The 15,482-nt window shown below is 40.2% G+C and overlaps 1 protein-coding gene across 1 annotated transcript in view; it reads right to left on the bottom strand.

The window, feature by feature from the left end:
• mdga1 (MAM domain containing glycosylphosphatidylinositol anchor 1) overlaps positions 1-6,455 on the bottom strand; it is a 152,977-nt gene extending 146,522 nt beyond the window's left edge. The window contains exon 1 of the mRNA XM_076109762.1: positions 5,859-6,455. Within this exon, the coding sequence (XP_075965877.1) occupies positions 5,859-6,455 (597 nt within the window). The remainder of the gene's footprint in view (positions 1-5,858) is intronic.
• Between the last annotated feature and the right edge of the window lie 9,027 nt (positions 6,456-15,482).

The raw sequence follows: 15,482 nt of genomic DNA, 5'->3' as shown, positions 1-15,482 counted from the left end.
GTCTTGCCACCTGCTGATTAAAGTAAAGGGGGTTAAAACCTCTTAATCTCGCCGCCCCCAAATTTGGGGGCTCAGAACTCACATGCGGAAAATAGCATGATTGTTAGCCAGTAGTGTGGACACGGCCACTTTTTTTTTTTCGATGAACCAGCAACGTCTGGACAACAACATCATATAAGTCACTTATTATAAACTCCAAAGACAACTATAGGCTACTCATATAAGCAAAAGTATATCGTGGCATAAAAGCACCAAATCCGGGCCAGAAATCGGCGCTATGAGTACAGTAAATCAATGTTTGTACCCTCATGCTAACGGCTACCCAGTCATACAAAGCATGTAATAGCATTAGCACACGTGGCGGAACACGTAACTAACTTCTTTTTTACGATCCGTACAAACACTAAACCGTTGTGGGCGATCAAACGTACCTTCATGCTGAACTTCGCCGAAGAAAATCGTGGGTATGCGCCCAAGTTTTATGAAAATATGGATAATAACGTCGCGGAATTTCCGTTCCAAAGCTGTAGTCATTGCTGCCAACTGCATACTGTTGACTTCCGACTTGTTTCCAGAATAAGAGCGGTCAAGGGGGCTTGGGCGAGTGGTCAGACTGCCTGCGACCGGAAATTTCCGCCGGGGTACACGCGTCACTTCTGGCAACTTTATTGTATGAAATCTTTTGACGATCACCACCAAACTTGGCATGAGTCTTCCTAAGCCTGTGACGCGTCTAAGGAGGGGTTGTTTTTGGAAATCGACCGAGGATAGGCTGCCATGCAGCCACACACACACACACATGAAATGAGAAAATCCTACAGATGACAGCCAAAACTGGCTCTGATGATGTTATGAATATGAATATGATTCCTATTATCTGTATTTGGATGTATTGAATCATATGAGTGATAAAGAAAGTGAAATATATAGTTATATAGTGTATAAAAGTACAATGTAAGAGCTGCAACAGCTGGTTCGAAAATGATGGCCTCGCCTGACTAAAACCTCTTATTCTTAACTTTATTCCACTTTATTCCACTTTAACCTTTTTTTAATAACTACTGATCAGTTATGCTATGACTTGGGAAAGTTTCAGGGAGCTAGCTGCATTATTTCAATAACCTTTTATCACTGAAAGTGCATTTTTCCCAGGCGAGGCTGAATATTTTCACTTTCAGCTGTGTTATGTCTTATTTTCTATATTAACCAGCAACATATTCACAATATGACCTATGTAAACTATGTCACAGGTGTTGTGATCTGATTATATCAACAAAAATTATTAAAATCGACCTTGTAGTTACAGAGCTATGGTCAGTTTTGTAGGGCTATGCTTTTTCGCTCAGAGACCTCAAAAACGGCTCCGAGCTTAAAAGGTTTTAAAACACAGAAGCAACCATCTGTGCTCCTTTCATTTTTCCTTTTTTAATATTCTTGATAGCATTAATTAATTAACGGTAAAAATGATCATAGTCGGTGAAAGGTTAAACGGTTAATTATTAACAGCCCTAATAAACAGTATGGCTTCCATTTGTATGCCTCACAGTATTCTATTCAGTACTAGATCTAAGTGTGCCGAAGTGTGCAGATATCTCTTCTATCAGTTTTGACTCATTGATGCTTCTAGCACCTTAGCAAACATTAAGACAGGTGAGGGAATGGTCCCCCCCCCAAAGAAAAGTGGGAAAGGGGTCGCTCATAGAGAGCTCATTGTTTAGCTATGTGGACCACAACTTTACCGTTTTGGTGTTCTCACTCACAAAGCAACTTTTTTCAAAACTCAATGTTTACTTCCTCTACTGCCAAACAGACACAATAAGCAACGAGTAGTTAGCAGCTAAAGAAACAGATATCTTGGAGTTAGGAGTTGGTGGAGACTAAAAACAGAGCTAAAAGAGTGAATATTGGACTTACTCTGCCGGATGTGTAAATGTGCAAACGTTTGCTAACAAGTTCAACATATCAACTTAAAAGGTGATAATATGTCAAAGTTGTGTGTTTGTTTTTTATGCTGCCCCCAAGTGGCCAAGATAATTTGTTGCACGTTTAAGGTTGATTTGGAACAATGAATATATGGGATGCAAGGACGGTGCTGGAGGATATGTACAAAATATGTGTGTATGAGTTTGTACTGTATGTGTGCTTGTGCGTGTGTTTATAATAGGTTCTGGTTTTACTCCTTTTGGCTTAGCTGAGTGTATAAGCAGAGCACACCGATGAATAATGAGGCTATTACAACCACAGCAGACTACAGAGTACCGCCTGCTCTCATTCAATAATGTGTGTGTGTGTGCCTGTGTGTACAGTAATGGTGTGTGTTGTAAGTGTGTTAGATAGTCAATATGCGTGATGGACCCTTGTTCTGTATTTTATTTCTATGAAACACTTCTGCTGGAGCATCACTGAGTAATTCAATATTTAGTTTATGAAATGAGTCCTGTGGAGAATTGGTAAACCCGTGTGTGTGTGTGTGTGTGTGTGTGTGTGTGTGTGTGTGCGTGTGTGTGTGTGTGTGTGTGTGTGTGTGTGTGTGTGTAGGTGTGCAGGTGTGTGTGTATGTGTAATATTTAAACATGCATTTGTGAGAGCATTCCTTCATTCTCAAAGCCCTTTACTTCAAATTACCTCACAGATACATGTCTCACCATTGGCCTTACATTACCTATCCAGAATACTATTTGGAAATGTCCCATCATTTAAAATATCTCCTCTCTGCTGGAGGCCCAGCAACAATGCCCGGGTTGAGTCACTTTCTGAACCACAGCCATATCTGTGAGGATGTCAAGACCTATGCCGATCAAGGTAAGGTATAGAAATCGTCCTACTTCAGGTGTTGCCCTTTGTGGTCCTTCATTATTGAGAAGGCTGCAGGCTCACAGTCCCATCCACTCCCCACCCTTCTGATACATTTCTACCAAATACCACATATGCCAATAAGGAATAGAACAAATAATAAGCATGTCTTTGTGAGTGTTTGTGTATGCGTGAAAGGAACAAATAGGAACAGATTAGAATAAATACAGTAACTGGTCTGTTGGACACTCAGAACCAGGCGGCAATCTCTGGGTCTGAAGAGTGAAGCCAATGTGAAAGTGCCTTAAACTTGTATTCTTTCAAATAGCCATAAGGGGGCGACTCCTTTGGTTGCAAAAAGAAGTCAGATTGTATATAGAAGTCTATTACCCTACCCTATGGTCTCAAACGCTAGTTTCAAGTCTTCTTAAATACAGCATGATGTTTATTTATTATATTATGGTCCCATTTAGAGTGAAATAGACAATAAAGCAGAGTATGCTAAGGGAGGCTACCTTGTGATTGACAGGTCACTAACTGGGAGTTGTCCATTTTTTCGTCATGCAACTTCAACACTTTCACAGTGTGTTTTCAGTTCATGCGAGTTCATTGTAACCATTTTCGTCATCTAATAAAATGTTTTCTTCAATGTTATGTTGTACTTAGCTCCGCCCTCTCATTTCACTTTATGTTGCAAAAACCCAGGATGGCAACTGCCAAAAAACCAAGATGGCGACGGCCAAAATGTCGAACTCGACAGTACACAAACCATTAGGTGACGTCACGGTGACTGAATTCGCTGATATATTTTAATCATCAGAAAAGAAGATGTGAAGATGTGTCAAAGGGAAAACAAGCCCTTTAAAACCTTCCTTGGAGTGTGCTCAGTTGTATTTAAGACAGCCAGCCAGGAAGACAGCACATCTCCTCTGACCTTGTCACCTCCTGCAGCTTCTGATAATGGCTGTTCTGTGATCAGTTCCCCTGTGTAAAGACATCTTTGCACCTCCCCGGTGGTTGGCTTTACATCTATCCCAGTTCAGCTCTGAGCAGTGTGAGAAGATAGTGGGAAAAAAAACCTCACCTACAAAGACAATTTACTGTGACTGACAGTTGGAGTTTCATTGGCGGGCTACTTGACTTTTCTTTGTCTCTTCACTTTTATCAGCACTCATATTCTGTTATTTATATCAAACTGCTATTACTGAATCAAAGAGGTGTGGTGTGTGGGCTCCATCATTAAATCCTGAAGTTAAAGCCCCAAACCACAACCACACAAGTGGCTTCATTTTCCCTCTAGGCCCTATGACCTACTCTTCATCCCAAGAGTTCAAAATGTAGTGAAGTGTGTTCCCATTTACAGCCAAGCTCAAATGAACAATCATATTGATCACTCAGCATTTGTAATGAGGTCAAGAGAGATGATTCACCCACCCTGAGAGAAGACGGGGAAAACATACAGTGCATTCATGCCCATGTGTGTTTCTGTTTGTGCCGAGTGTGCGGCTGTGAGTATGCATAATCAGGTCTAAATGCAAGAGCACAAAGCTGCACAAATTACACAGAAGGAATACATATATATATACGGTACGAAGCTACAGTAGGTGGTGAGCAAGTTACATTTTTAATATGGACATGATTCATTAAAGCAAGATCAGATATTAACCAGTGATGGAAGGCGTCTGATCATTGATTACAACTCTAATTACAGCAGGCAGAAACAGGGAGATAAGAGGCGTAGAAGGAAGGCAAAAGAGAGGGAAAAAGAAGAGGTGTAAAGTATACACACATGTACATAAACATACACTCTCAACAATATGCTTGCTTTGTCAACTGATGTCCACACACACACCAAGGAATGTGATAAAAGAGATGTAAACACTTCAAACGCAGCTACAAACTGACAACAGTCCCTGACTCCTCTATGATTGGCATGGTAACAATAATCTGATAGCATCATGTAATACTGATCTCTGTGGGAGATGTTTGCTTAGAGTCATAGATTATGTTTTGCGACAGTGGCTGTTAAAAAAAACTGGATTTCAGGACACTTCAGCAGGGTGAACTGAAACAGGAGTATCTAAGATGCAAGAGGAGGATTAACATGTAAAAAATGACAAATAAATAGATTCATTGGATACACATGTTCTATCCCCCTACGACACACCTTCAAATGACTGTCTTTATTAGCGTTAATAAAAGACTTCAATTAAAACCACTCGTCAAGCTCAAGGACAACAGCTAAAACTAAAAGTGAACCCGGGGTTTGCTCACAAACATCTGAACGGGTAGTATCGGCTCCAAAACCGAGCCAAAGTACATTCATCAGCACTCTGGCAGGAGCCGATACCATTGCGAAGCGCATTCATATTGCATCAACAATTTTCAATTCAATTTGGCACCAATAAAAAACATATTTTCTTGGGCATGGATTCAAAGCATTCACTGCCAAACAAAAAGCAGCAATTAGAGAAGTGGGGATCTTAAAGGAAGCTGAAAGTGCATGAAATCCCCCGGATACCAATTACAGCATTCATATCTCCTATGGGTAAAGTATTCTCAGTGTGGTCAGGCTTTTCAATAAACCATTACATAGATCATGGAAAATGTAACGTTTTTATGTAAACCCGTTAACATAATGTCTTAAATTCCTCTCACATTTCATTCTGCTGTAATTGATTTTATTGCTGTTTGAACACGATATTAAAGGAATACTTTACCCACAAAATGACCATTTGTATATCAATTACTCACACCATGCTAACTTGAATCCTTTAAGCAAAGCTTTCCTCACATGCCTCCACAGTGAACCAAAATCGAAGATAAGCGTTGCTGGGGGGCTGTGCTTAACAACGTGTCAAGAAAAGAGAGTTGAGATCCCAGGAGAGCTGCCTTTAAATGAAGGAATACATGTTCGGTATGTGAATCAGGCTAAGGGAAGATAAAGAGTATACTTATAGTTAAAGGATGAAATCTAATAATCATTTTAAAGCAAGTGTGTATAACATAAGAATTATGAAGTGATCTAACAAATGTAAAACTGATAATAATAATGTATGCTTCACCACTATGTCGGATTTGTCGTACTTGGCTTTGACTGCAGAGTCAAGTGCACCGACCTGAGCCTTGATCCAGACTCGCTGTCCTACTCGAAGTGGGACTTTCTGCTCGAGCTTGGGTTCTTTATCCTCCAAGCCCCGCTCCACTTCCTGTGACGTGAAGGGGCGGTGCATCAGCTCCTCCACAGGGGAGGGCCTGTCACTTCGGTAGCGGTCGTTCAAGGCCCTGGCAATATCCAGGGTCTTAGTGCTCCATTCTCTGGAGTTGGCATTTTTCCCAATCCAACTTTTCACCAAACCAATGGTCCTTTCCACCACCCCATTGGCCTGGGGAGTGTATGGGGGAGAGAAGATCCTCATTACCCCATTCTGTTGGCACCATTGGTCCACCTTGGCGTTACGAAAGTGCGTGCCGTTGTCAGTTCTGAGCTCCTTAGGCACTCCTAAGTAGCCACAGACTTGGTCCAGCATGCTAACAACACTGTTGCCGTTAGCCTTTCTTACCGCTTTTGTGGTCACGTATCCTGACATCGAGTCCACAAGCACCAACAGGTACTTTTCTCCGTTCTTCCCTGATACCCCTAGGGGTCCTGCCACATCCATGCAAACTGAACCCCAGGGGACGGTACTTTTAATGGTGAGTTGAGTCAGTAGGTAGCCCCGTATCGGGCCAGTGAAAACCCCCGGATCTAACAAACGGCAAAACTATATCAAAGTAACTGTTTAAAAACTCTCAAACAACTTGTGCAGTATAATTCAAGTCTCATCTATCCAGTCGTAAGCTCACTGCTTCACAAACTGCGTATCATTGCTAAAACCCTAGTATATAAAACACTTACGCAAACAGTTTCACGGTCGCGCAGGCGTGCTACTCGTCTGTGCGTGGTAGTATTTAATAGTAAGGTTTTAAGCAAGGATGCATGTGTTTGCTAATTCTTGAGCATTTAACTGGATAAATGGGACTTGGATTACTGCATGAGTTTGTGAGAATAAGCTGATATGGCTTTTGCCTTTGTTAAAGCGGTCCCCATTTACTTCAATTCATCGAGACTTTTGTCAGTTTTTTTTTTTTTTACGTTTTCCTCAATAATTCAAGGCAACAACTAGTGATTAATTCATATACAAATGATCACTTTGTATTCCTGCAGTGTTCAAGTATTTTTTTTATTTGTTTGATTTTTCTTTTTTGCCCCATATCATGATTTATTCATGTTTTTTGAATAATACAGCTGCACATCGTGATTTGTTAGTGCCAGTGAGTCTGTTGTGCCAGGAAGCTTTGGACAGCGTTTGGACAGCCTCTCTTCATCTACAGCAAGCACGTGGAACTTCAACTTCAATTCTGTGGTAGAATCTTTAATATTGATAATATTCGTTATATCTTGGCATGGGGGAAAAATATAAAATCAAATTGCATCAGATGGGACAAAACCACACAAAACGCTGACACTGTATACTAAGCATACTTAAGGTCTGATTATTACATTATAGTTGGTATGTTAAACCCAAATGTCTGATTCAAGCTGCTGTGTCGCAATGAATTTTCCACACAAAAGAGCAACACGTTGTGATATCAGGTTGTGTTGTGCTCCATCAGCTGAAGCAACAACCATCTTTTTCAATGTTCTAATAATAACGTTTTATGATGTGATTACCTTTATGTTGTCCATAATCTCACACATAAACAGTTTTGTTCAGTGTGACTACCAGTTGGTTGTTTTATTGTAACTGGACTATCCAAAGAGAAAATGGAGTGAATGATGCAACTAATGCTGGAAATGTATGAGCTGCATGCATAGCTCTGCTCTTTGGTGTACCCCAACCCATTGTTCATGTCGGTAGCTCCCCATTGACGAGGCTGTTAAAACACATAAAGGAATACACTTTGTGTACATATCCATTCCACATCCTGTATGAATAAGATCTGGGTCTAAGTAGCCTCATAGTATAAAGTATACTATCAGGACAAGCACCAGATTCACTAATTCTGGTCTATAGGATCACGTAAGAACGATTTCCAGGTAAGAAAGTGCACTGACAACCAATACAGCCAGTGTTCTCCCATTGCTTTATGTGCAAAGGCCTCATTTTTCAAAAATCCTATTGAGTCCTTCTTGCTATCCGGCCACCATGATCCAGATGAGAGAAGAGGAGTTGATACACCATCTGAGTCACATTCAGTTTACCGCATGCTCAAAGCAGTAAACTTCACCAGCGGGAATGAGTGGTGCGGCAGTTGCTCTTATTCTTTCTTTTCTTTGCAACTTTAAGGTATCTCTTTTGTTTCTGATTTTAGTATAGTGCATGGGGTGTGGCAGTTGGACAATGACATGACAACTCCATTATTATACAGATCCTTGACATTTTACATTTTTAACTCTTTTCCTTTTTTGTTATGTTACTATACACCAATTTCATCTTAATTTGTTTTGTGTGAGACTGATTGAAACGTAACTGTTACTAACGCTTAACAGGCTTAAAAGCAGAAATAAGTGTACTTATTTTTCCCAGTGCAGATATTTATAAGGCATATCCAATCCAGTTTGCAAGATGCCCTCAACAACAACATTCTGTCTGATACACTGAGGGAAAATGTTCCAAATTGGCACGAGTTAAAGACATAGATAGAGAGGGTATACGTACAACAGAGAGAAGGAGAGGAGGAGGACATAGACAGAAAAATACAGTTCTACAATGTCAGAATGATAGACAGGCAGAAACTGTTGAATGTGTAATGAGTACAGGAAACTCCTTTTTCAAGTAAAGTTAGCAGAAATATATATTTGGGCCTGTATAATGAGCCACTTTAAATTTCCCCATTGCGTATCTTTCTTCTGTTTCATATTTAAAATAGTTGCATATGTTAGTTACATACTACACTATTCTGTCCCACTGTTAACACAGTTCTACATACCATAGAGGCGATGTAAACAAAACTATACTTCTCTGATGCTTTGCACACTGAGCCCCTCCTGCCTTTGTCTTTGCAAATCTATACTCTCCATTTCTTTCATCCACCCTCATTCCTCCCTCCGTTCCCTACTTCCTTCCTCTGCGGCCCACTTCTGCATAGAGGGAATGGCAGCAGCAGCTTCAATAATTCACTTCCCCTCAGAACAGGTTGTGTTTGCATTGCAGGGTGCTGCAGGCGAGAATAGAGAGGGCGAGGAAGAAAGATTAAAAACAGGGAGGAATGAAAAATGAAGCCGAAATGGATGAAGACTTTGAATAGAGACATAGAATGTAAAAGACGAAACACAGCCGAGGAGAACGCCCATTGTGAGTAATCATGATGTGGAAAAAGTAGAAAAGAGAGAGAACACCAGTGAGAACTTTTTTTAGAGGGACGAGTCGGCTCTTTTCTGGTCGCATGTGTGTCTCCCAAAAGGTGAGAAAGAATAAGATAAGAAATGAGAGAGGTGGAACATGAGAAAGTGCAGAGAGGGAAAAGGGAAGAGATGAGGATGGTAAGACTCTGATAAAAGCCAAAGCAGCAGAAAGGAAGCACCTATCACTGACACATTTTCCCTCTGCTTCTCACCAATACCTCACAGCTAAGCACTGAGTGTCAACTGCCTCCAACTCTGCCAGCTCTTTTAGATCCACGGTGCTGTGTTTGTTGGAAGCACTTTATTCGATTGTTTAATCCTTAAGCTTGGCTTGTTTGGGCGGAGCAATGCCATTCAAAATCAGATAGCCATGGGACCAACGTGGTGTGATTCAGGGAAAAAATGCTATCAACTCAAAATATATAGTGTAGTTTTACTGTTACTGTTGTGTGTTTATCTGTTGTTTCATAAGGTTTCATTGGTACCATTTATGAACCCTGCCCTGTATATCAGCTGCTTATGCTTGAAAATAATTACATAACTACTTAACAAATAGAAATATCCTTAGTTTTATGATAGAAGTAAGAGCTGAAATTACTAGTCGATTATGAATCACTTGTTGATATTAATATCTTTTGTTTTTGGACTGTTGGTCGAACAAAACAAGACATTTGACGCATGAAGATGCACTTATTATTATTTTTTTATTTTGTATTAATGTTAGACATTTCATGGACTGAATTAATTGGAATAATTAAAATAAATGTTAGTTGCATACCTAGTGGAAAGGCAAGCTGAAATAACATTTTCAGAGTTTTTTTTATGAAATCTTTCCTGATTGATGATGAATTTGAAGCAAAGAAAATGGATGAGTCCAACAAACTCAGCTGAAGGTAGAGGAATGGAAACTTAATTTCACTGTCAAAAATTTGATTGAAGTCTCTTGTACCTGGCAAAAAACGACAAAAGTTTAGTTCCCACTTAGCATCTCTCTCTCTCTCTCTCTCTCTCTCTCTCTCTGTCTCTCTCTCTCTCTCTCTCACGTTGACTCGTTCTCTCGGTTTCTTTTCTCGCTGTCTGAGCCCCATGTTGGTCGAGCTCTCTATCTCTAGGGAAGCCTTTCGTCTTTTAGCTGCTCTGTATCTGGCCCTGCCCTTTTCAATGTCACTCTCGCTGTGTCTCTTTTTTAATATGAGCCTTACAATCTGCCACGTGCCAGATCCAAGTCATTTCATTTAATGTCCAACTCAGTTACAATTCATCAGCATTGCCTGGATGATATAATGCCTGAAGTGAAAATATGTTGTTGTTGATAAATCAATGAGGTGATGAATTTCAGAGAAACACAGTTATAACGTCAATTCGGTTTCACATGCATAACATTTGAGGATTTCAAATGATCTAGAAATAAATCAGTTTCAGGATTTTATCTTAAAATAAGCTACAGTGGCTTCTGTCTGCATTATTGCTTATCAGCTGACCAATCAGAATATTGCAGAGTGTATCTCTGGTTTCTGTGAAAAGTGTGTAATTTACCTGATACATTATCTTGCTTAACAGCACTTCCTCCTCAAATAAAATACATGAAATTATTTTCTATGTGGGATATTGAGCCACAGGCATTATAGTGTTTGAGTTTGTAATATTATTCTCATACATGCACCGGGAAAAACTAGCTCTTATGTGTTTTTTTTCCCCTGTCCTCACTGATCTTGCTTCCACAATCTTGCTCCAGTGAAAATTCCTTTTCACATTTTTACAAATGAATACTTGAATCGTCTCCATCTCATGAGATTTTGATTAGAAAATACTTCAATTAACTACAGTATTGATTCCCAGCCAGGGGTATAGTACTTTTGCCCAAGGAAGTTCAAGAAGAGATTGTAACCGTGTTAAGCCGGTAAGAAATAAACTTACAAATATGATTACCAACTACCAGCTGCAATAGATCAACTGCATAGCGCACCACTCACAGACTTTCTGTAACACTTTAGAGCACAGATTTAGCATTGCACTCTTGTAACATTGTTGGAATCATGATCGACAGTTGTCTTGTTATTTAAGTATCAAAATCGATGCCACAGAACCAGAGATATCGTATTTTTTACATTACAATTCAACTGCACCAACAACAGCCAGAGCTCCATGTTGTATTACAGTAGTGGCTAATGTAGCCTCAAGCTGCTAGCCTCAAGCAAAGATGAGGAGCGAGCTACAGAGGTCTGGTATAAGCTCACTTCTTTATAACTACAGAGCAGATAACACTCACTGAACTTTGTATTGTTTTCATTTTCAAACTTGTAGTCTATCCCCAACCTACGTTGCCTCAAGTGACGCGGCTGTCCTAGAGTCACATAAAACTTGTTTTCATTTATGCAGTAGGACTCTACAAGACCTGCAAACACATTTTGATGTGTAAAATCAGTGTAGTTCCAATTGCACAAAAAAAACTTCCGGCAAGTGAAAAGAGAAGTCGAAGATTGTTGTAAGTAATGATTGAATGGTTACATTTCTCTCTCTCTTTCCACTTCAAGTGGTAGTAGAAGGAATATAAATGTAGCAAAAAGATCCAGGATCTATTTGTAGACATTGTTGTAACAATATGCAGTTTTATAAAGCAAATAGTATGAAAAAAAGCATCCACAGATCACTGCAAAAAGATGGTTTTTTTTATGAAGCAAGCTTTCAAGTGTTTTCCTGAATAAACTACAATACATTTTATATGCTTTGAAACCTGATGTTTATATAGCATTTATCTATGCTTCTTCTATCTTGTTGTATACATTGTGTATTCTGTACATTCAATGTGCTGATCAGTGTCTCTTGACTGTCTCCGTATTATAGACCCTGTGTTTTTGACTTGTAGTCCATCATAGCTATAGTATAATATATATAATTCCCTCGATGATTTACCACCACAAGTGTTCTGCATTAGGTCTGATCAAGTGATGTTTCTTGAAATGTTTGCACTGCTACATTCACTGGCTACCTGTTCTTGCCTTGAAGGTCTGTGATTGAAAGCTTGTTCTATAAAAAAAGATTTTTGCACAGATTTGAGTGTTCTGATGCTTTATTCCTGTTTGATAGTCAATAGTTCAAGCACCTCAGCTTAGTCTGATAACCGGGTGAGCATTGTTTGATTTTCTATAGCTTATATTGTAAAATAACATATGGTTTGAAAAACAAACAGATGCACTCATTTGGAACATGATGGGTGATGTGGATGGGGAGGTGCTTGAACTTATTTTGGAGAGCAGTGGGGGTGCGTCAGTCAAGAAAGGTGTCATCCACACTCAGCTAGGCTCTGTGTGAGCTGGGCAGCGAGGTTTGCATAGAAATACAGTAAATTTATTCTGATTCTTCTGTAACTGTGAAATTCCAGCCATGGTTAAAACGTCACTTCTCTTCATCTAATATAACAAGCATTTAATTTAATTCACAATGAAAACAATTGTTACATTTCAGTCTCCTGTTTGTGTCACTTATCTTCAACCAAATCAAACCACCTTTCCTCATGATGCACCTTTCCCTCTGCTCTCATTTCCTGAGGTGGCTGCTAGCCCTGGCTGCCTGCAAGATCCTCAGTGTCAGCCCTCCACCCTGCTTCCCAAAGCCTGTCTTCAGCTTTCAATGACAGTGTGCGCTATGTCCTATATATGCAGTAAGTGGAGAGGTGGGTGGATGCTTGCCACTGAATCGAAGGATGATAGCGAGAAGATGACAGGGATTTGGAGGAGAGAGATGCTGGGTGTAAAGAAAGGGAACTTATGGTGAGGAGAGAGGGGGGAGGGACGCGAGGAAGGAAAGCGAGTGTAAGGAATGCATCTGTTGAAAGGGCTTGGATGAAGGGAGAGAATTAGGATGGAATGAGGGATGTAAAGTACAGAAAGGGTGCATTTTATCTCATTTTGACATGTCAAGGGTAGCTATATGGACGGCTGGGAAGGAAAAGAAGATCAGAGAGAGGAGAGAAGAAGGAACGAGAGGAAGATGACAGGAACATCTTTCTTGACAGGTAAAAGTTTAGTAGATGGGTAACGTCAAGAATGAGGCAGGAGGAGGAGGAGAGGCATCAGAATGGGCAGCTGGTGGCAGGTAAATTGCTACACTGACAACATGGGGACTTTAACATATCCGACAGATTATACCTCATCTCCTCTGAGCCAGCTGAGATGCATGGAGAAGGACAGGAACGTGTGAGAGTGAGAGCAGCAAGCTAAAATTTCAAACATTTAAAGTGCCAGAACATTTTCTAGAGGTGGGGGGTAGAGTAGTTTGTTGCTGAGGGAGAGCAAGTTTAATAGTGAGAACGAGAACTAGAGAGAGAGAGAGGGCGAGATCTCCAAGCAGCACGCATCGCTGAATTATTGAGGCCAGACGTGTGTAGGAGCAGAAGATAGATTTCCAGTGTTGATCCCTTCCTGCTGTCAGAAAGTTTAGTTGAACACGACCAACCCCAGCAATTGTGGTTGTTTTGATGTTGTTCGGGGGTTTTCAGAGCACACCACAGGGAGAGGCCAAGCATATGTGGGCGGAGCAGCCTCGAAAAGTGTGTTTTGAGTAGAGCGTGTGTGCTTCCTGGCACTCTTTAAGTCGGAGCATATCTTTATGATAAGGTTTTCCCAGGCAGTCAGTGGCACATGTGTGCAGGTTTTCTATGAAGAGACAGATCAGTATATGCCTGTGCGGAAGGAGCGACAGGCGGCGAGAATGGCTGCCTGTATGCATAGCAGTATGCACACTGTGAAACCCCACCATTTGCTCAGTGTGAGTCAACAATGATATTTTAAAGCTCCCTCTGCAGATTTACACCTACTGCAAAGACTGGCACAGTGTACCGATGCACACAGATATGGGCTGTCAAAAAACATTAAAGATAACCAAATAAAATCCCATCAACCCTTAGGTAGCGTATTCTAACCAGCTTTCAAAGAAATAAGGGTTTGTACAATTAAGGACACATGTTCGCTAGACTGATGTAAAAAGTGGTCAAATGTTTTGCATCTTCACTGTACTGAAGGATGTATGTGCAGAGTTTGATTGTATTACTTGTATGTATGTATGTATGTATGTATATGTAATTCTGTTTCTGTTCTCACCATAATGTCATTAAAAGCACAAGTATGATTTTGTGACACCACAACTAGTTTGGAAGCCAATCGTGGTCCAATATGCAACGTATGAGAAGAGTGTGCTGTGGAAGCCTTCAGTGCACATACACTGAGGATGGATTCTGGATTTGTTTCGATGAGGTAGGAGGAGTAGGTGTAATTCTAAGAATAATTTAAAAGGCAATTTAACTTTTTTGTCAAAAAAAAAAAAAAAAGAAACTTCATAAACCAGTTGTCTTAAAACATGTATCAAAGGAATCTTTAAAGCCACTGTGAGACCTGTGGAAGTAACTTTGGCAAACAGCAAATGTAATACTGAAATATAAACTGCACTTATTTTCACGAGTCCACCAACAAAAACTCCATCCGAATAATTTGAAAGATGCTCTTATCACATCTAAAATCCAACACGGCGGCTTTGAAGTTATGTTGAATACATACCCTCACATGTTTCAGAATTTCAAAATTAAATTACATTCAAATAAAAAGTTTGTTAAAAAGAATGATTTTAAAGACAGAAGTAAGTGCTGACAAAGGACAAGAGGGTGAAAGAGAAGGCAGTGAAGAAGAAAGAGAGTGACAGTGTGAGAGAAGTGCAGGAGGAGACAGACGGTCTCTGATGTAAGCCATGTTCTCACCGCTGTTCACAACTGTCCTGTCGTCTTTATGAATAAGTTAGATGCCAAATGTTCCCTCCCTCTCATGTCCATGCAAGCAAACGCACACACAGAAACACACACACACACACACACACACACACACACACAATGAACCTTATGTGTTCACTCTCAAGACACAGGGATCAGGCCCCATACATACAATAACATGTAGCCCTGACTACAGGATATAAAAAACATAAAATTGCCCTGCATTCATAAATTGTGTACAAAGACACAAGCACAGACACACATATGTCCATGAGCCAGTCAGAGCTTGAAGCTTGATAATGTCTGACAGAGTGACAGGAGTACAGAGTACACTGAAATGATCGCATTGGGGTTCTATGCCTCCGCCAACCAGTCATGTTGCAGTTTACATCCACGTCTGTCTAATATGTCATCACTACATCATTTTAGACTAATTGACATTTGTGTCATAATCAGCATGAAAATACTGAGTCATTGATAACGTGCTTTGTGAGGTCACAGTGACGTTTGGCCACCAAAATCGAATCAGTTCAACCTTGAGTC

Source organism: Anarhichas minor, unplaced genomic scaffold (genome assembly GCF_050575085.1).
Source record: "Anarhichas minor isolate MPS153535 unplaced genomic scaffold, ASM5057508v1 ptg000042l, whole genome shotgun sequence".
NCBI classification, from domain to species: Eukaryota; Metazoa; Chordata; class Actinopteri; order Perciformes; family Anarhichadidae; genus Anarhichas; species Anarhichas minor.
The sequence above is the reverse complement of the archived record's forward strand: the minus strand, read 5'-3'. Positions and strand labels throughout refer to the sequence as shown.